Source organism: Agelaius tricolor, unplaced genomic scaffold, assembly GCF_023055355.1.
Source record: "Agelaius tricolor isolate 1412-34295 unplaced genomic scaffold, bAgeTri1.0.p SCAF_6, whole genome shotgun sequence".
NCBI classification, from domain to species: domain Eukaryota; kingdom Metazoa; phylum Chordata; class Aves; order Passeriformes; family Icteridae; genus Agelaius; species Agelaius tricolor.
Window position 1 is genome coordinate 18,890,168 of NW_027269266.1, and position 22,745 is coordinate 18,912,912.

General features: G+C 36.1%; 1 protein-coding gene across 2 annotated transcripts in view; it reads left to right on the top strand.

Moving 5' to 3' along the window:
• Nucleotides 1-22,745, top strand: part of MINDY3 (MINDY lysine 48 deubiquitinase 3) — a 46,062-nt gene that overhangs the window by 22,119 nt on the left and 1,198 nt on the right. For both annotated transcript variants that reach the window (XM_071428918.1, XM_071428919.1), the window contains exons 11-14: nt 12,427-12,499; nt 13,307-13,379; nt 18,337-18,424; nt 21,621-21,692. In XM_071428918.1, the coding sequence (XP_071285019.1) occupies nt 12,427-12,499; nt 13,307-13,379; nt 18,337-18,424; nt 21,621-21,692 (306 nt within the window). The remainder of the gene's footprint in view (nt 1-12,426; nt 12,500-13,306; nt 13,380-18,336; nt 18,425-21,620; nt 21,693-22,745) is intronic.

Consider the following 22,745-nt stretch of genomic DNA (forward strand, 5'->3'; position numbering starts at 1 on the left):
TATTATTAGGCAAAGCAGGAGCTGAAGGTGTGTAAAAGCTCATTGTTTTTGAATTTGAGTGTCTAACCTCACCATTTCTAAAGTAGCAGTTGTTGAGCTTTTCAGGTGGAGCAGAGATGTCAGCTACAGTGGAAATACAAATTGTGTTGACAATCAGTTATTGTATCAATTGAAGCTACATGTCAAAAACTGCAGGAAGAAACTTGAAGTCATTGCCAACGGTAAATCAGCAAGTTGTAGTGTGTGTAGTTGTGTAGATGGTGTTTGATACTGAGGATGTAGCTTCTAGTTTGATGGTGAGTTTGATTACATGAAAAAGAAATGTTCAGAATGGAAAGAGAAAAATTGACTGTGGAGCCAAAAACAGCTCAGATTAAATTAAAAAACCCCAAGTTTTAATTCTTTCAAGCTGCATATATTTTACAGGAGCTTAAGGCCTTATTTTTAAATAGAATAATCTTAGGCAATTATTAATTATTCTTTAAAGCAGAACAGTAGTCAGTTTTGTCATTAGCTAAGTAATTCGGTCTAGAAATCTAGAAACAGCAATCTTCTTAGGCTACTGTTGCTATAGACAACTAGGATGGGAAAATTAGGGAACAGAACAGAATCTTCATTTCCTTTAGCATGGAGGTTTAACAAGCAAAAGATTTTACTCAAATTCTGCATACTGCTCTACTTAAAGAAGAAAGCTGGCTGCTGTTCTTTAGTATTTAGATGTTTGACTCAGATTTTATACATTAGATGAATGATTAACATTTTTCTCCTATCAGTGGAATGAATGATAAACCACCACACTCTGTCTTAGAACATATTGATTTAAATATTGTAGACTTCTATTGTCTGCCAGAATACATTTGCACTACTCTAAATGTGGACCATTCTTTTAGTTGTGACTGTAGAAATGTTTTATTTTGTAAAATAAATTATTCTGTTCATAGATGCCATTCTAAAACTTTGGATATTTTCAATGGATTTTAATGTGCAAAATGCAGCACAGTATCTTTGGCTGAAGGTCACGCAGCTTAAAGTGAAAATTAATTACCTAAATTGTGCAATTTGGCTTAAGCTCTCTTGTAACTGCTGCTGCATGAAATAGCTGTAAACAGAGACAGTTGAGTCAATGCCTAGTTTTAAGACAAGTCTGCAGTGGGTCAGCAGTTTCTCCTGTTTCTAAAATAGTAAGTTTTCTTTTACCTGCATGGTCTTCATCTCCACATCTTGAGTATCATAGCATTTCTGTACATACCCAGTGAGTAATCAACCTTTTTCTTAGTACAGAGATTTGGAGATAGAGAGAAATAACAAATAATTTCTTTATTGTTTTGATTGAAGCACATTTTGTTAAAGATAATATCAGTAGTTTTGTTGTCTGGGACTTAACCAACCTGTCATCAGCCAAATAATTATTTGTACTTAGATCTTTTGGAAAGAAAATAGAATCTGGAAATATGTGAAATGGAACCTCACATCTTCATTTCTTGAGTAGACTGTCTTGAAAAATACTACAGCTTGTTCTGCAGATGGGTAAATGTTGAAGTCAGGAAGCACATGCAAACATCTATATTATCTAAATAGTTCTTCAAAGCTCTGATAGTTATGTGTGTCATAATAGAGTTGGAAAAATTTTGTGAATCATTGGGGGGGGTCCCTAGTAAAAAACCATAACTAGTACCACCATATTATTTTTCTTCACAGCTTTTGTGTGTTTAAAGTCAGAAAGCTGCTTAATGCTCAGCAATCCAAATTTAATGTTTTCTAAACAAATAAATGTGGCTATTACTCCTAGTGGTCATGGACTGCATTTGCAACAAGGTAGATTATCTGTAGGCTACTAAATCCAAGCAGCCATAATTTCTGCCTCTCCCTGCCCACTATTCCTTTCAGTGAATAGAACTTTCAAATGGCTTCAGTCCAAAAGCAAGCAAGAAATCTTTCATATGACACAATGAACTTCCCTGCATGGTCTGTCAGACTGTGTGAAGGCAAATATGTGATATTGTAAATGTTCTCTAAAAATCTGCTTTATTACTACAGTCTTTTTGTGTTGTTTTTTCTCTTTCGTTGTAGGGATAAGAGAGAGTAGGAAGTGGGGCAGCTCTAAATAAGGCTGTGATGTTCTGGATGGAGTGTTGTGCAGGCATTTCATAATTATTTTTATGATACTCATAGGAAGTTATGACAAGTTGAGACAATTCAGAACTTCTAGGAATGCCAAAATGTGGTCAGACACTGTATAAAAGAGTACCAACAAGTTGAAATGTTATGCAAAATATAACAAGAAAATGTTCCAGTGCAAACAATAGGAAGAACAGCAGGAGGTTAATAGGTGCTTTCGTGACATGCAAATCCACATTGTGTTGAAGTTTGAATTCAGACTCATTCAAAGTGAAAAGTCAGTGTGGAATAAATGTATGTCTGCTGACATCAGGTGATTGAAACTGTGGGGACACTTCAGCTGTGTAGGTCTTTAAGAAATTTCCTTTGTTTCTATGTCTTTGAGCACAGAGGCCACAATAGAATTGGCTATCCATTTTCAGTTACAGCATTGTGCCATTTCTAGACTTGAAGAGTCAGATAAGCAGAGAAAATGCCTGTCTGAGAAATCTGAATAAGTTACAAATTACTGCTTTTGAAGGAAAATGTCCTGTCCTGGACTCCTGGAACCACATTGGTTTCAGATTACATTTTCTTATTTCTCTGACTTTGATCACTGTAACCTGTTCTACACATTCTCAGGGCCTTTCTTCTGCATCCTTGATAGCATTGTCTCTCAGAAGAAAGAACATTGACTTCTCTTCCTAAACAATCTCTTTCATCAGAGTTCAGCTGAGGGGCACCTCACCAAACACTGACACTGCTGTAGGAGAGCCTAAATGTGGGACAGTGGTGTTTACCAGAGCAGGGCTGAGGGGGGGTGTGAGCTGGTGCAGCATTAAGCTCAGAACACCAACAGAGATTGTTGGTGGTGTGAAAGGAATTGAAATGCATGTGTAAAAAATCAAGTGTTAACAACTTTGGTTTCTACAAAAATAACCTATGTGAATCCTTTAACTTAAGAACTCTCCTACTTAGGGAAGGAAGTGAAAAATGGCTGTGCACTTCCTTTTGTTTTTCACTTCCATGACCAGTAAATGCAGGTAACCAAATTTTGAAAAATACGTTTTCATCAAAGAAATTAAAATCACATTTTGAAGATTTCACTTCAGAAAATGGTTACAGAGCACATGGCTATAGAGTCTGTAATTTTCAGGAGTAAGAGGAATTGATTCTGTTGGAACAGTCTGGACACTAAAAGGAAAATATATAGATGTGTGAGACAACAGCAGAAATCATTTCTAGACTAAAGTAGGGTTCCCATTTTCTGTGTGCTGTTTAAGAGCAGGGAGGCAAATGCTGTTCTATTTTTGACAGTAGTCTTCACCTGACTAAATCAGCATTGACTCTTCAAATATTCCTAATGTTAATTTAAGAGCTCCTTTCTGCAGGAGGAGAGCCATTTTTAAAATTAATGTTGGTGGAGGGTGTTTCCTGTGGGAACTATGGCCTCCTAAAAAGAATTGAAGTTACTCCAATGGTTGGTTTAAGATTTGTAGTGTAAATGCTATTGCTAAATGAACTTAATTTTTTCTGAATAAGACAGCATTTCATAAGTTCCTAAGTATCCCAATCCTAAATGAGTTTTATAGTAGAAAGGCCAGCCTGATGGTTCCCTCTCTATTTAGTATTTTCTTGTGCAGAAATTGTTCTGTACATTTGACTATCTGTGCTTTTATGTACCTTCTCTAGTTCACCCAAGTGCTTAATTTTTGACTTTATATGTTAAGTTTATTGGGAAGTATATCCTAACAGTTCATTCACTTCTAGGTTTAATTTTTTTCCATCTTGAACCACCTTTTTTCTGATACATATTTCACATCATAGTATTGTTTGGGCTGGAAGGGACCTTAAAGATCCCATGGCCAGGGACACTTTCTACTAGACCAGGTTGCTCAGAGCCCCATCTAGCCTAGAGCCCCATCTAGCCTACTCTTGAACACCTCCAGAGATGGGGCATCCACAACTTGTCTGGGCAACCTGTTCTGGTGCCTCACCACCCTCACAGTAAAGAATTTCTTCCTAATATCTAATCTAAACCTACTCTCTTTCAGTTTGAGTCCATCTCTACTTGTCCTGTCACTACATGCTCTTGTTAAAAATCCCTCTCTACCTTTCTTATAGGCTCCCTTCAGGTACTGGAAGCCCCAGTTAGGTCACAGCTAATAGTATATTCCTTATCGGGGGTTATCTTCGTGGAATCATTCCAGAAATTGAATTTTGAATGAGAAATTTGGAGTCATTTCCACACAGAATTTTTTAAGAGCCCTAAAAGTTAAACCACTGTCTTCCAAAATATGGAATTTAATACGCTTATAGTAATACAGTGAAGAGAAGCCAAATAAAATGAACAACTTCTCCACATGCCCCATGTACCTTTAGATGAGTTAAGAGGTAAAAATCATAAATCTTGATAGTGGCAGGCGCACATCATCCATTCTTTGCTTTACAAAGCACCTTCCCTTTTACTTTATCTTTTAATTGTAGCCTAGTAACTGCATATTTTTTATACCAGATAATGATACTGGGAATACTAAGAATTGGGAATGTAGTATTCACCATGTGACAGGGTGGTTGCTCAGCTTATGAACTGATTATCTGCCTGTCGTGTGTCCTGTTTGAGGAAATGGATCTCTATGAATGGCTGTTAATCCTTGCTCCCTTGTTATAAATACATGTTCTGGATGGAATCCGAGGAATCGTTCTTCCCCTTACAGTTTTTCTTCCTGAGAAAATGTCCTGGAGTCGTTAATGTATTACAGAACTTAGGAAACAAAGTTTTAAATATAGTTAGTGAATGCCTATTAAAGATATTTTTAAGTGAAGTGTTCTTGGGCAAAACAACAGGGAAATTATTTTGTGGCCATTTGTCTCTTTGCATGTTTTTTCTCCAAAATGTCTGAAGACCAGATGTTCTTTCTGAGCAGGGCACCATGTATCCTTGGAAGTGGAGGCGTACATGTTCTTTTATTCTCTGTTTAGCCTGCCTTATTCCCATGTTCCCAGACCCTAATGGGATAGATGCAGGAACTAGAAACAGAAAATGAGACTCCCAGCATGCCAACATATGCCTCAGTAATGAGAATAGGCTTTAAAATAGCAACTGTTGTAGTCCTGTTCTGAAACTTTGTGCCAAGTTCTGCTTTTTGCAAAACTTGCACACTGTCTAATAAACTGTGACATGACAGGCTGAACTTGTGTAGAGAATTTCTATCAGGAGACTTTGGGTCATTTTATAAATGGCAGGAACCTGGTTGAAATCTTTGTTGTAGCTGTTGTTTGATCCACAAAACCTTAATACATGTGACAGCTGTGGAATCCCCAGGACCATAGGGTGAATCCATGTACAGCATCAGATTTAATCCAAGTACAATCACAAAGATCTTTAGCAACCAATTTCTAACCACTTTTTTTAAAAGCATTGAAAAATAAGTTTTCTATCCCTTTTTTTTCTCGTTTCATAGCAGTAACAGCTTTGTTGCATGCAAAATAAAAATAACATCTTTGACCTCTTTTGATAAGGCAGCTTTACTTTCAGGTTAGGATATGTAAATGAATGAATTGAAAGTCAAAATGTGGAAGGATTTTGACAGAGAAAAGGCTGAGACAGGGATTGTCTGTGGAGGAGGGACCTTTCAACTCCTAGCAAGGGTGAAGCACATTTAGTGAGACTTTAGCTATTGCCTTCATTTTCTGTTGTTCTCCTCTTACATAGGAAGTTACATGTGAATATGTGAATAACATATTCTCTTGTTTCTAAAACTCAACCTCATAGCTACCTCATGTAGCAACCTCATTTAGATATTTAAGTACGTTTTCCCAGTGTTGGTTTGTTTTAGATAAGAAGTTTATGAAATCTGTTTTCTTTGTATGTTACAGGGAGTCCAATGCCATTTTCTTCTACCAGTTGACAGTTTACAGTATCTTATATGTGTACTTTAAAAATAACTGTTACAGGGCGGTGCCAAAGTTGGCGGAGACTGTGGTATGAAAATATTGAAGCATTTCAGGTGTATTTAGGGAAGAAATTCAGTCACTGCCCATGTGGAGTTAAGAAAGCTCATGCAGTTGAAGTGAAGTGAGATGGGCTTTACTGTATAATACAGCTGTAATGAAAAAAATTTCATGTGTTTTGTATTAATAAAAGAATAAAATAATTGGTTTTATAGAAGCTAATATATTCTGCTACTGTTAGTCAGCTACCTGACATAATATACTTCAACTATGAACATAAATGGCAAAACTGCTTTTATAATATATGAAACGGTGATGTTTTTGAATAACAGTGGATCACATGCCATTATTAATGTACTTTTTTTCTTCATTGCTTCACAAAGCTTGTACATTTCACTTGAAAAGATATAAAATGTTTCTGTTAGAATAATGAACCGGGCGAAGAATTGTCCTTTAGAAACACTCGGCATATTTGAGTTATAAAATAATTAATCCTGTCTGTTTTCAAAAAGCATTTCATCATTCTGGATTGAAGCAAGTCAGAGCGTTTTCGTCATCCCAAGAGAGAATTATATGGTTTAAGTGGGAAACTGAATACTGTAGGCTGGTTTCCAACATTAAGTGCAGCTTTCATTATTGTTAGAACTGTAGTTAGAAAGATTTAAATTTCTGCAGTCCATCTTCACTGTTTTAAACTTTGCTATCAAGTGTTCCTGTCATACATGTTCATTTCCCACCTCCTTATTGTACTTCCCAAATGGAATTAGTAATATGTTAATACTCACCACTGTGTTGTGTAGCAATCAGCTCATGTCTATAGGCTGAAATAGTACTAGATGTAGAAATAGTATTTGATACTAGATATTAATTTTTTTTAATGTAGAAAATGGTAGCATAATAATAGAAGCTAAAGTTCATCTTGAATGAATTATATTACAAAGGTTTTGGAAGTCACAGAACATGGAATTTGTCCACTTCCAGCTTGATTCCTCTTAAGAACAAAGTTTTGTGTTTATATAGCATTGTATTCTGTCTTCCAACAAAAAAAAAAAAGCTATGTGAATAGAATTTGAAAAGCTGCCCTTGCAGATTAAGCTTTTGACTGGAGAGTAGTATGTAATTTAGTTATTAGAGAAGAATTCCAGTAAACTCAAATTTGCTGACTCTTGATCTATAATTCCAGTAATGTATTTTTACTTTCAAAACAAAGACATTTTGTGTTGATGAGCAAAACAAGCTAGTAACTGAATAAGAAAAATACTATATACCTAATCCTTATTGGTTTACAGTAATCTCTTATAATCTGTCTGTGAAGGCAAGGAACATGTTGAAGAAGCTCTTATTTTTTAACAAGTAACCATGTGAATTGTTGCCTTCTTGTGATGTTTTAAACTAAACCACCAACATCTGTGGCAATGTAACTGCAAATAGGTATTCACTGTACTTTTGAGTTTCTCTTATTTTTAAAAACTGCAACACTGTGGCTTTTTTGTTGGCTGTCTTGTTAAACCACCCTCTCTCAAAGGAATGGAGGATATATTGTGGTTTCTATAGCTTATTTGAGTGTATGTTAGAAGCCCCACTTTCCAGAGAAATAGGCTGACAGGCTCCTCAGATTTCTGTTACTAATTCTTTTTCTTTGGTTTGTGTTCGCTTTTCTTCCAAAGCCTCACCCCACCCTTGGATCAAGTAGGCTCTCTTTTCTGTCTGGTGCTATGGGTGAAGGTGAAAAAGAGTTTGAAGTAGTCCATATGTAGCCTTTCTTTCTTCCCTGTTGAGAACTCATTTCTGTCCTCAGCAAGGTACTGCAGGTACTGTAGAGTAAATCCAGTCGTTTCACTTTTGCAAGGCAGTGTGCAGCTAGAGCCAGTTTGCTTCCTTTTAACCAGTTTGTCGTAGCAAATTGCTTGTCATGAATGTTCCTCCTCCAGCACCACCACTATCCCTTGATGAACACTTTCAGATTAACTGTGGTGTTTTCCTGGTCTAAACTACAAGGCCTGTATTTTATTTTCTGACCCCAGTAAGAATTCCATTACTTTGGGGGTGGCATTCTTCCTTTTTTATTTCCTCTTTTCTTTATTTCCTCTTTTCTTATTCAAGGAAAGTATTTTCTTCTGGCATTTTCTGAATCCCAGATAGACTCATAGCCCTTCTTCAAGGCTTAGGAGGATACAGTATATGATCTTTGACACCTGCCTCTCAGAAGTGGAAATAGTTGTGGCCACAGAGCTCTTGTATAGTGACAGAAAAGTCTAGGACCTTTCCTTCAGGTTTTCCATATACATCTCCAAAGTGGAAAAAACCTTGTACTCCTTCAAGTATTGTTTGGGTACGTTCCAGTAGTTTGGCATTTTTTGATGCCTTCTCTCATGGAAGATAGTGTGCTGCAGAGCAATGGCACGTTCTATTGGCCAGCACAAGAAAATCACGGTAAGCAGGCTGTGCATGGCACTGCCATGGCTGCAACAACCGAGGGCACTGCCCCCTGCAAGCCACTGGTGTGGGTGATGTCCCTGAACACAAATGGGAGTCTTGAACCAGTCTTCATTGGCCATCTCTCTGTAAAAGACTCATAGTCTTTTAAATTAAATTTATGCCAAATGACATCAAATGGTTTAGGACTGACTTCACAGGTAAATGTTCTAGGATTTGACTTGCTTTGTTACCATGGCATAATTCTCTTAACTGTCCCTTTCCAGACAGACCCTTCACAATAGTCTGCCTAGATTGACAGTAGATGATATGTTGGTATTTTTAGAACCAGTAACTTCAAACCTCAGTGATCTTAATACTTCCTCTGTGGTGCCTAAGAGGTGAAAAGATCTATGACCTTTCCATAACTGTTTAGTTCTTTGTATCATGGTAACAATGGTCTCCCATTTTAAATCTTAAGGACTCTTTTCCTTGGTTTGATAAATAGCTCCTAGGAAAACCTACAAAAGAAAGCTGCTATTTAATTTCAAGCAATGCCCAAATTCTATTGAGCCTTCACCTTAATGAGAGTCAGCAGCTGGGTTTTTATATCGTTCTAAGTCTTTGAACCTTTTTTTGCTACTGCAGTGATGATGCATTTCCTGCTTTTCAGCTGATACCAGTCTGTGTTAAATTCTAATTTTTGGTTCACTTCCTAGCCAGTCCCTACAAGTAAAACTATCTGATACCTTTAGGACACAAACTCATTTGTATGCATGGTGATGCATAAGGCACTTCTGCTCCGTGCCCCCAAATAAAGCTGCATTGAATTAATTCTGTTCTCTCTTAGTTAAGTGAATTGTTATATATCAGGCTATAAAGAGCATTTCAGTTCTGGCTTTGGTAGCAGGATCCCTTCACCTTTTGAAGAAGAACATTTTCTGTCTGCTCCAGGGTACGTAGAGTGGATGTGGAGATCGATGGCAAATGAATGATTACAGCCACAGGAGGATCTGAAGTTGGACATTGTAATTTCAGAGCACTGTCCAATTTGAAATGCATTCCAGTCATGTGTGAAAGACCTGTGTGTCCAGATTATAATGATACAGTTACATAGTACATCAGTAGGATTGTGTGAAGTGTCTTTTCTCTTTCAAAATACAATCTCCAAAGGAACCTTGCTGACACATAAAATCAAATTTCTTTTTGAACCAACTCCTCACTGAGATGCTCTGCCTGGCATCCAGTTTCAACAATCAGTTGTGAGACTCCTGTAAAATTGAAATTGGGCAATGAATTCAGAAGTCAGCTAGAGAGATGGGAATAAATTTCAGAGATCCCATCAACTTTGTTTTCTTAGGAAGCCATTTTGGAAAAGTTGATGCCTTGAAAGCCACTGATTATAGCATTGAAAAATACACACTTCTCTCTGTAATACAAGACTGAATTGAATAAACCAGTTCTCCAGATGTGGTTACAAGTTACAGCAAGTTAAAAAGTTGATAAACAATCAATGTTTCTATATTGTTTTTAGGTAAATTTTTAAGAAGAAGGTTAGTATTACAATATATAATTCTTCTACTCAGTAGTAGAAGTATTCTACTGAGTAGTCACTCAGTAGTGATAGTGTAGAACCATAAAACACTTCATATGCAAGCAGATTTCATTTTTCAGGGCAATGGGTCTTTCAGGGTGTGATTTTTGTAAAAATTCATAGCCTGGATTTTGGTGTGGCTTAGCCAATATGTTCTGCTTTGGATTTTCAGAATGAAAAGTTTGGGAATGTTTTCATTATAACTTATGAGGAATATTTTTTGCCTCTGAGGCTAAGCATGGGATCTTAAAATAACTGGTACTACTGATGAGAATAACTTTTCAAAGTAATATAAAATGACTTGTTTGTGTATCACAAGAGCCAATGAGTGAAACATGATTTTTGGGACATGTTGTTCTTAGTATTGAAAATAATTATTATAATTAACTGTTTATGAGATTCCCTTATATGGAACTTTCACTGCATGGGTTACATCAAAATACAATTCATAAGGCTGGGGTGGGGAATCTATTTTGGCACATATGGTGAAATATCAGCTTGGGCAGCTGAAATATGTTTTTGTTAGATGTTTATCGCATTTTCAGCTTTATTGCATGAGGGACCTATGGTATTTTTCCCCCAGTACAAATATATGGACTTAGTGGAGTTTTTAAAGTTATCTGCATAGTGGAAATGAATGACATGATAAGTTAAGAGGTTGTGTGAGATTTGTATGTGAAAGAGCTTGCATTTTAACTTTTTATACTACAGCAATCTCAGTGAAAAGTTAGAATTATTTTACAGGTAAGAGAGGTTGGGGTTTTGGTCATCTGACTCTGAGACAGACTTTTCTGTTTCCATCTGAAGTTACTTGCTTAGAGCATCAGTACATGACATTTAGTGAATAAAAATATTAATATGTAACAATATGGAAGCTTTACCATATTTGAAATTTCCTTTAAAAGAGAGAGAATTTTTAGTATGACTAATGCATTTAGTGACTTCATCTCTTAGTTCTTCCCATGTATACATGCATGAACTGAAAAACTAAGGACCTGGAAAATTAAAATGCTAACAGAAGTACACATTATTTGCAAATTGGACTATGAAAAAACTTGTTGGCAGTTGTGGAAGACTTGCTTTAAAGAATCTGTTTTGTGTAACATGAAGTTGTGGAAAGTACTGCATGAACAGGATAATTTGTGGGTAGGGAGGACAGTGCAAATGCTTGTCTTTATTCTTGGATTACATTAAGGTTGTATGGAAGGAACTGCATACTTGTAAACCAAAGTAGAGCTATGCAGTTTACATTTGAAATTCTGTGTCTATGCCACTGGAAGTTACTTTGGGTTATATCCTTCCATACCATTGGAAATTCTAAGTGTTCTCCCTTGTTAAATAGGCTTTGTGAGCTGCTGATTTTTTAAATAAGAAACTACAGCTAAAACATCCCTTCTTCAGAGTTAAATCCTGAATATTGAAATCACTAATCATCTTGTTGTTAATAAGCTTTATGTGCTATGGCATCATTGGTTTTAAACTGAGAAATATTTACATTAATTTATTGTAATACAATGTGATAATGAAATCTATTCCTACTTAGTATGTTTTGTATTCCAGATTATTTAAGAATTGGTCAAATATTACAAAATTTCATAGTGTATGTGTGTGCCTTATATAAAAGCATAAGTGTTACCCATTATGACAGGGTATGTGCTCAACAACTGCACAACTTCATACTTTGTTTGGCATCTTGAAACCAACTGTATTGAGCTAATGTAGTCTTTTTATCTGAAAGTACTTTAAAGGATTTTAGAACATATGTAAACATGAAGATACATTGTTAAAATATTGGTTTTCTTTAAATGTTCTAGTTATCATTCATTTATAAAATCAGTGGAAATTTTTTCATTAAACACAGTGGATTTATTTCTATTAAGTCATATTTATGGATTTTTAAAATTGCATTATTGTGATACTGAATTAATATAAAAATATAGCATTTATATCTCTAGTACATAAAGTAAGCAATTTTCAAGTTGTTGTCATCAGGAGAGATGAGCAGGACAAAGGGACTCCTTCCAAATTATTTTCTCCTGTGCACTTTCCCACTTGGAGCTCTTGAGTACAAATGATTGGAATTGTAGTTTCCAATTAGCTTTTGTGCCACAACATCTGCATGATAAGACTTACATAAAATTTGTGTAGAAGTTTGTGGAATAATCTTTAGCATACTTCTTGATTGTTTTATGTCACTATCAGCAAAATTGCTGAATTACTTTAACTTTTCTTCCGTTGTATTGAAATTTTCATTAATTTAAGTTCCAACTGGGTGTAGTATGGCTAAACATTTTCTCAGTAATCTGTATCTGAAGTAAGAATGTTTTGTAAGTTTTCTTTGTGGGTTTTTTTTTTCACTTCCATAGGACATGGCCCTTGTTGCTCCTGAGGCACCTTCAGAACAAGCAAGAAGAGTTTTCCAGACATATGACCCTGAGGGTAAGGGCTGTACTTTGTGCTGAAATAAGATTTTTTTAATAGAAATGTACTTATTAAGAGAGAAATGAAAGCCTAGTCCTTAAGAAATGTTCAGTACAGGAGTCAATCTACAAGTGACATTGAGCACCCTGGTCTACTGGAAGGTCACCCTGCCCACGACAGGCAGGTTGGAACTGGGTGATCTTTAAGGTCCCTTCAAACCCAAAACATTCCATAATTCTATGAAGAAATTATTGGAGAATTCTGCAGTAAAGGAATTTGTGCAATAGGAAGTAGAGTTTTTAAAAGAGACATTTTTTAACCTTGTTATGTTCTTTGTAGTTAACATAAAGCTTAAATAAAATTTATTTCTCCTATATTAAATTTTCATTAAACAACTGATCTGATATGATTCGTTCTTAATGAGATTTAGTTCTTGAATGTATGCAGCATACATGGAAAATTTTCTTATGTGTTGGAAAACAGAGGATGGTTAGAATTCAGGTACTATTTTAACTGATCAAAAGGGAAAAACGGTGCAGCTGTTATCCCAAGGTACATCATGGAGAACTCTATACAAAGATTGAATTCTTAGCAAGTATTAAGCATCTAAGTTTATGAGTAATAAATCCAGTTTCTGTATTGCACTTCTATTTTTCTTTTTTTTTTTAAAGTGCCAGAAAAGCATTTGAAAACTCCTTTCCTTCTAGAACCCCAAAATTTGCTTGCAAATTTTACATGTAAAGATATGTTTGTATTTTTAAGTGAGATTTGTGCTGGAAAGTGTTTTGTTTCTTTTTCTCACAAGAAACTTTGCTACTTCTTCAGATAATGGGTTTATACCTGACACCCTGCTAGAAGATGTAATGAAGGCTCTGGACCTTGTTTCAGATCCTGAATAGTAAGTATAATAAAATTTAAATACTGCAGAAGTATCAATTAATGACATTAATTATCATTTAAGGCTTTTTTTTCTTGATTCCGTTTACCACATATCTATAATAATTTTGGGTTGGTTTTGGTTTTGGATTTTTTTTCCTAGTTTGGATTTTTTTCATTCTGGGCACAGAGTGTTATTTTCAAATGTTAAGCTTTAAATTTAAGGGAAGGAATTAAAATTAAAATGTCTCTAACTTTGGTAGTAATAACTAGAAGGAAAAAAATACCCTCAAACCTACTGCATTACTATATATTCAGGAGATAGTCAGGATTATATTTTTATATATTAATGTAGGTGAAAGGGTGTGTCAGAAGAGCTAAACAGTCAAAGTATTCAGAGGGAAGTCTGGATTACCACTGGATCTTTCTGCTGAGTTGGAAGCTGAAACTGCTTCAGTTAAAGTTTTGTTTCCACTAGGACTCAGGACCTAGTAGTGTTTATAATTGCCATTTATTTTCAGAAATAACACATTGATTCCCAGGGTTGGAGTTAAAATGCAAATGTTTTAGAGCTAATATGGACAGATAAGACTAATATTAAGTGACAGCAGTTAACCCTCAATGTCAAAACTTACCATGTTTTGTGACTAAATGCTTAACCCAAAAAGGAGAGCCAAGCACTGGCACTTTTTAAATGCTCCCAAAGTTGCTTCTGCTCTCTTGTAAACATTTGGTCTAGTTTAGTTGGGTCAAAACTGGAATGACTGTGGAGACTGTGAGTTTACTTACCAGAGCCATCTGAAATATGGTTGAGCCTATTTTCTGTCCTTTCAAATGTTTATAGTGTAGTTGATAATGAAGTTTACTGAGTTGTTCTCTGGAGGAGAGGAGTAAAAATTGAAATAAAGAGATACCCAAACCAAAAGAAAGTACCAGACAAAAGGCTCGCATTCATATTATAACAATAAGTGGTGAAATTTGCAAAAGACATTTTTTTAAAAGGAGGGGAAAGAAACAAAGCTATTGCTTAATAGGTCTGAGAAGATGACTTTCACCTTTTTGTTCTACTTTCTCAATTTTTTGTTCTACTGTCTCTGCAGAAAAATTCTCTCTTTGTTCACTGGTTTTTCCATTTGGTTGTTTGTCTTTCAGGGCATTTGTGGCATAGCCCTGTCATATTTTATTTGCATAGCGTATAAAATATAAATTGATGTACAAAGAGCCAGTCAAAAGACCTGCTGTATTGAAAAGCCATGATCAAAACATGGACTATGCAGTCTTAAATCATCTCCTCTTAAATAAATACATGCCCATTAATGTTATGTTGAGAACCTACTCTGTTTGTGCTCTAAAGGTTCTGTCTTTTTAGTGTGGAACACAAGTATAAATAATGTATTTCAAACTCCATACAGGCTTTTTTGCTTGTTTTTTGTTTGTTTGTTCTTAAGTAAAATTAAAGGCCTTGCCTCCAAATGTATTACTTAAATTTTTGATTATCTAATTCAAGGCTTTAAGTTTCTCAGAATCTCAGAATGTATAAAGATCAGACCTGATAAGAATTTTAGAACTGTAGGGGGGAAAACTAGAGAGCAGACATGTAGAGCAGACATGAATTAGCAAGGTGACTTAGCCAGTACTGAATGCCATTGCATGTGTTTTTAGTAAAATTTTTTAGTGTTTTAATAAATGTATCTGAGAACACACCTGTCTCATTTGTTTTGCCTGTTTCTAAAAACCATTTGATGCCCTTTAGGGCACCGATTTGAGCACATCTGTCAATGTAGGTTTAGCTTGCTGAAAACATTTTATGCTCTCTATTTGACCAGTAGTGGAGGTTTTTGTTCCCACACACTTCTCAGCAATAACAGTACAAAGGCCCCAAGACTTGTAACCTCTTGAGTTCAGGTGCCAAGCTTCGCACTGAGGAGACTGAAGCATAAATGTGTTCAGTAGCACTGCTGTGGTACCAGTAACAGTGAAAGGTGTTAATGATCTGCTGAAGGAAAAAAACCTCACTTGAAACACAGTGCAATCCAAGTTTATTAAATCTACCCTCCTGCTTAACTGATTGAATTTTGTACAGTGGCCATATTTAAAAACTTACATGGTGCTGTATTTTTAAACAGTTCTTGCATTTCTTTATTGAGTATATACCTTGCTTTAATTTTATTACATAATTTTAAGTTCATTTTTAAAATAATCTGTTACAGTTCTGTTTGCAAACACAATGTTTTTGCATCTCTGCTGCAGCATTTCAAGAATTTGGGCAGGTTTCAAGCAGCCACAGACATAGCCAAAATTTTGTACTTTGAGAGCAGTGAGAATGAGGAATAGAAGGGTTGAAATCCAGTAGCTTGCAGGTTCTCAGTCGTGGTTTCACTTGAGTAGTGATTTTTTTAAAAAATAATAAATTAGCATTGTTTATAGGGTACCACATTCAGTGTCAGGAATTTTAAAATTCTTCTCCCAAGGACCTTAACGGAGCCACTCTCTTCAGATTTGCATAATACAGCCACTGTGTGTTGAGGGAGAGGCAAAAAGAATTCAAATAACTTTCTTCTAGTTCTATATTAGGACCAAGAAAGGAATAAAGATGAACAAATGTAAGTGGTAGCCAAAAGGACAAAATGCTTTTGTGCAACAACCAAAAAGACCTTGGAAACCACACCTTCTGCTCACAGCTCCCAACAAAAGAGACCTGAGGGGTGGTTAAAGGCCTAAGCAGTAAAAGAGACATCTATGAGAAACTGAGAGTGCATCTTCTGAAAGGAAAATGTAGTGTGTACACTAAAAAAAAGGGAAGAATCTGGATTTATGGAATGTTAAATGTAAATACAACCTAAAGCAGAGTTAAAATCTGTAGACTAATAAGTAAAGTTATAAAACAAAAACTAGTGGTATTCTTCTGAGCCCATCAGTGCCAAGGGGCCTGCAAGAAAGTTTGTTGTTCTGATAGATTCCCAATGTTTTAAAAGTATTCAAAGTCAATTAGATAAGTGCAGTGAGTTCTTCATATTCACCAGAGAAGATGGTAGGGAGCAGTTCTCCTCATCACTGGAGAAGATCAAAGAGTGGTTCCACACTTAAGCCTTTGGATGGGTGGTCAGAGTAACTAACATTCTGAAGTGTCAAAATAAGTAAAACAATGCAAAGTCCTGAAGAAACATCAGACTGACATTGCTGAACTCTTTTAGGTTACCTACCACTGTGAACTGTGCTGGTACCAAAGAGTGCAGGAATGAGAAAGGTGACAAATGAACAGTAGGACTTAGAAAAGGATTTGAAGGCCAGTCTAGGGAAAATTCACATGTAAATGTTTAATGTGTAAATATGGAATAGGAAGGAACATTTTTCACAGGTAAAGAATTGATCAAGGAATAAAAATGTCACTTTTTCTTAATAGAGGGAGATAATTAGAGGGATTTTACAGGAATTTGTATTAACTATGTGAATTTTGTTATTTTATCAGCAGGATTTGACAGTAGGGATTTGTATGACTGTTGCTGATACAAATGTGTTTGAGATGTTAAAAAAGTGTGTAAGAGCAGCTGAAGTTACTAGAGGATATGGGAACAGAGAAGTGTCGATAAAGTAAATGTAGATTGGTTGCTCAGGGGATAAAGCAATGCTGATTTCACATTGTGGGTCTGTGAACTAGATATTACTGGTCAGGAAACAGATCTTGAAATTTAAACACATAGTGATAGCCAGACATATGGAGCGGGATTCACAGGAGTGGTGTCATTATATAAATGCCTGATGTTTCACTCCTTCTTGGAAAAAGAATATTTTACAAAGCTGGCAACAAGGCTAATTAAAGATACAGAATGCCATTAGTGCAAGGAAAAGCCAGGTTAGAACTGTTTGACCTGAAAAAGATAGACAACCACTGACACAGTAAATAGGGAATGACTATTAATTGCTTCACACAATACAAAAATGAGGTGTCATCAAACTGAATCAGGTGACAGGTTCAAAACAGAGAAGACACTTATTCCCAGAACCCATAGTCTAATTTGTATTTTTTGAGTGGAGTTTATTAAGAGCCAGAAATATAGATGGATTCAAAGCCAATTAGGCACATGCATGGAAAGAAAAATATATATCTTTGTGTTTTAGATACTGCCTGTCACTGAAGATGTCTTTGAGCAGCAGACTGCTGGCAATGGGGAGGGTAAACTAAGGATGTGTGTGTGCCCTGTTGTTCATAAGCACCCACTACTGAGCAGTGTCAGGAGCAGGATACTGGGCCAGGCGCTCTGTTGGTTTGACCCAATGAGGACATTCCTGTGGACGGTACAGCTTGGAACTCAAGCACAGGGCTAGGTAGATGCAAATAGATACAATCTGCTGCCTGTAGAAATATATTGCTTAAATAGATATATAGTCTTACAATTGACCTTTGTTTGCAGTGACCTGAAATTAGACTGTAGTCATGCAGTAAGGCTTCCAGATTAGTATTGTTAGTATTTCCATTATTTGTTGGTTCTGGCTTCTTTGATACTGAGTATGTGATGTAAATAAGAAATGTATCTGTTAAATTTAATTTTATTTCAGCGTACTTAGAAAATCTTGGAAGGTTTTCAAATCTCTGTTTAAAAACAGGTTGTTTGGCAGTGACAGAGCTATATTTCAAAGATGGCTGGTTTTTGTATCTTTAAAGAATGCTTACAAGACAGCAAAATGCCTTTTGGGCTGTAAACCTGGTTTTAGATTATATGGGTTTCAAATTATTTTACCAAATATGGTGGTCCTTCAGAATTATCACTTATTTAATTTAAGATAACAGATTACTTTTACTTAAAAATAACCATGTTTTGGCAACTTGCATGCCATTCTGGTGCAGTTGTCACTTAGGATTAAAAATAGAACAGTATTGCTATACTTGGCAGTCAGTACTGTGGTAGTACAGCATAACTTAGTCATGCAAGAATAAAAGTGTCTTACTCATACTTTTATATTCAATGTTTTTATCTTAGTGTAAACCTCATGAAGACCAAATTAGACCCAGAAGGACTGGGCATCATACTACTGGGTCCCTTTCTGCAAGAATTTTTCCCTGAGCAGGTAATCAATATAACTTCATTGCTGCAGAGCATTGTCTATTCTGTTTGGCTTTGAGATTCATTGAAAACTTCCATGAATATCACAAGAGTAAGTTTTAATAAGTGTTGCATTCATTCAACTCAGCTGATCAGCAGATAACTTCTGTATTCCACCACAAAAGGTAGACTTCTGTTTTCTATAACACGTCCGTGATTTTTTCACCTTTACACTGGAAGGAAACTCCATTGTTCTAAATTTAACTTCAGGAAATATATAATCATTTTGAGTGTGACATTGAATTGTTTCCATACTCAGAAAGTTCATCTGAGTTTGGTTTTTCTGAGAATAAATGACCATACTGGTTTTATCAATATTAAAAAAGTTGCTTGCAAATGCGAAAATGCTTGCAAACATTATTAAAACTATTTTTAATAGTTTAAAATAGTTTAATAATTTAAAACTATTTTTATGTACATTTCTTGATAATGTAAAATTTTTGACAGTTTAACAAAAAATTCATTATAGACTTAGATTTAACATATGTGGAAATTAGGGTATTGGAAAATTATTTTCAAACTCTCAGTCTGTTGCATATATTCTTTAAGACTGCACCACTACTGAGAGGCAGGTGTTAACTTAGCACTGCTGTCCTCTTTCCCCTTTGCCTTGGATCACATTTTCCTGCTCTCACACTGCCTCCCCGCCACCAGGAGTCTCTTTAAACAGATTTGTGGTAAGCCAGAACAGGAAGCTGGTCTGGGCAAGAGCTTTATTTGCAGGTGTGTTCGGCTTGTTCCATGGCCATGCACATGCTTGTATTGGCAAAAAAGAGCAGGTTTACCTGGGGTAGAAGAATAGGCTGGTGGAAGAAGAAGGACTAAGAGGAGTACTTTTTAAAAGCTTTTTAGCTTAATGTGTCACTGAAACTATGTGGCTTAGTTTTTACTATCAAGGAAAAGTGAAACTGATGGGTTTAAGTCCCTTCAGCAAGATTCTTTTTGTTAGGATTGTGCAGCACTGGGTATAACACTCTGTACTATGAATCATTCTGGTCAGTCAGAAGACACTGGAAATGCACTGCCAAAGATGGTAGGGACTGAATATATCATATCATCCACAGGCTTTCATCATCTGGAGGAAAGAGAAGGAGGAGTTGGTGCTCATTTTCTCTGGCCTTTTAGAATTACATCCACATTGTATTTTTGCCAACTGTTTCTTCTTCCTTTCATTTGTTTATACAGAAGTGGAAATATATGTATAATTGAATATAATTTATTTCTTACAATTATATTACATGTGCAAATCTAGAAGACTCCACTGCTTCATTTTAGGCCCCAGATGCTTAGAATGAAGTTCAGAATGCCAAAGAACATCCTCCATAATTGGCTGTGCCTAAACTGTCCAGTACCATGGGCCATAGGGAGGTGGAGGAGAAAAGAGCTATTGTATGGGGCTGCTGCCTCTCGTGCCTGTCATAAGGGCATCATTGACTGGAGAGGGGAAGCTGGAGAACAAAGCACAATGCAATCATGGGCAGAGCCCTACCTTGGTGGAGGAGCTCTGCCTTCTGTTAAAGCTAGAGCCCCGAGTCAATGCCTGTCAAGTGCTAATTCCGTGCTGCATGTGATTCCCCACCACTCTTTTTTTCCTGTCCTGTTAAACCTTCACTGGCTCCAGTGAAAAACATGGGAATTGTTACTGCCTTATGGGTGCTGTTTGAACAATCAGCATGTTTTGGACTGGAACCTGCCAGTATCCATTTTATCAATCTGTCTGTACTCTGTGCATCAGGTAGCAGTAGCCCTTACCCATACTGACACCTTGCTCAGAATTCTTTCTGAAAGTGAAATTCTGCTGAAATGATGATGAATATCTTTGAAAGTCTTTCTTTCAAATACTGTGAGGAAATAGCAGAATAGCAGATACCAGTGATGGTTCGATGTTAATATTTGAACATCTAGCTAGGGCTCAGGTGATGTTCCTTTGCTGAGAATATTCAAACCCCTATTCTTACTCTCCTAAAAAGTACTTACCTTTCTGCTTTTGAGATGGAGTTATCTCAGCTTTCCTTCTGAAAGCTGTTGGCTTAGAAAAAAGCTATTCAAAGCTATTCAGCCTGACTCCTTACTATTTAGGTACTTAGGGCAGTCACGGGACAGGGGGATTCCTGAATTCCATGCTAGCCTTTTTTTTTTTTTTTTTTTTTTTTTTTGAAACAATAACTGCACAAAATTCTTAACTTCCATGGGACAGGAACTGTGAAACAGCATTTTTTTTCCCCTCTGAGTGAGCATAACTTCCTCAGGGAGATGAATGTGTCCTCTTTCCGTCCCAGGAAGGCCTAATTTTATTTATCTCTGTGAAGCAATTTCTGTAAGCAGAGTTACCTCTTACCTTCCTTTTCACCACCCTCCCTCCACTTAATAGCCTGGATGGCTGTGAGGGACCCATAGAAAGATAGAGTTTGTGAACCATTCAAGAGTAGAAAAATGAATGAGGGTTTTTGTCATCTGATGTACTGAGATGATTTATTCTCATTCCAGCCTTTACTTCCATGTGCTCAAAAAAGGGATAAGCTTTTGTTTGGAGCCTGGTCGAGTAGGCATGAAAGAGCTGACATTACACCTGATTTATGTTTCCTGGTTCAGTGAATCCAAAGCTTTCAGTCCTCTTAGGACTACAGCATTTAAACACCTGGAATGGTAAAGATCACCAGAGCCAGTAGCTTTGCTGTTGGACCTTGGCAGAACCAGTGTCTTCAAGATTAGTGTAGTTAGACAGGCATGGGAGTATATGAGCTTTTTGGCTCTCAGATGGAGGGACAGGTATTGGATCTAGTCCTTAATAAAAAACTTTGTGGCATCCAAACCATCATAAATAAACATGCATGTGACTACTGCATAAGGTGTCTGACATTAAAAATTAGGATGGCTTCTCCACAGTCAGTGCTGAAGTTGTACTTCAGATTGTCCAGGTGAACACAGAAAATCATGGCTTGCTCTTGGGGGCATTACTCATTAATTTATATGATAAAATAAAAACTGTGTTTTTATTTCTGATAAGAAAGGTAAAATGAAGATTTTGTCACCTAAAAGAAATGTCACTTTTTAGCAGTTTTCTCAGGTGTTACTGGTTGAATGCATCTGTCTAGTTGTAAAGAGAAGAGAATTAAGACACAATGGATGCCACATGAAATTAACTGTCTTCTTTTTATTAGGACTCCAGGGTTTCAGAGTCATTCACTGTTTACCATTACAATGGACTGAAGCAATCTAATTATAATGAAAAGGTAAGATTTACAATTAAGCTCTAATAAAGCAAAACTGAATATAGTTAAAGACAAAATACTCTACCTTGAAGCAGACTTTTCAGACTTTTTACAAAACTATTATTTTGATAATTTTCTTCCAAAATTGTATATTTGGAATTGGAAACTTCTTTGTGCTCCTAATCATATTTGAGCTACTATACTGGATTGCTTGGCCAGACCACATCTCTGAAACTATGCATTTTGAAAAGAGCACTTCTCATCTGCCTGTCATAAGGGAGGGTCTGAACTGCAAGGGACAGTGGAGATGTAACACACACAAGGTGCAACTTCTAGAAGTAACTCTACATCTAAATTAGGTTTTTTAGAATTTTTTGTGAATTTTTTTAGTAGTACATGCCTGCATCAAAAAATTTGTTTGGTTTTTTTTTAACTTTTTACTGAGGAAACAAAGATGACCTGTTTCATTTTCAGTGTTCTTGAAAAAAGGGGTATACCAGACACTATATGACTGCTTCTAAGTTCCTGAAGGAGAATTTAGAGTAAAAGATTGTAAGGCATTAAGAGACATAAAGAGCAAGAAAGACTTAAGTAAGACTTCTTCCAGAAAATATACCTACTCAGTCTTTGGAATAGCTTGTAATTAAGTCCTTAAAATTAGCCCTGTGAAATCTCCAGCGGTTCCATATCCCAAAATATAAGCAGAAGCAGAATCCTCAAAGATGAGGATTTTTTGATTTTGTACTTCTGTTTCATTAAAAAAAGAAGTATGTAAAACTTCACAGATTTGATGTGTGTGGGATTCACATTCTCTGAACCTGAGAGAAGCAGTGAGAGAATCAGAGAAAAGAATGATCAAAACAATTCTTATCTCATTCGCTGCTCCTCTTGTTCACAAGTGGAATGCATTGTGGAAGATTGTTTACCTGAAGGGAATTGGTCATTGGATTCTGGTGGGAGTGTTTTGATTCACTGACCAATTGAATCCGTGTGTGTGTCAGGACTGTCAGCTGCAGGTGGGTGCTTGTGCAGATTCAGTTTAGCTGTAGTGTAATATAGTATAGAATAATACAG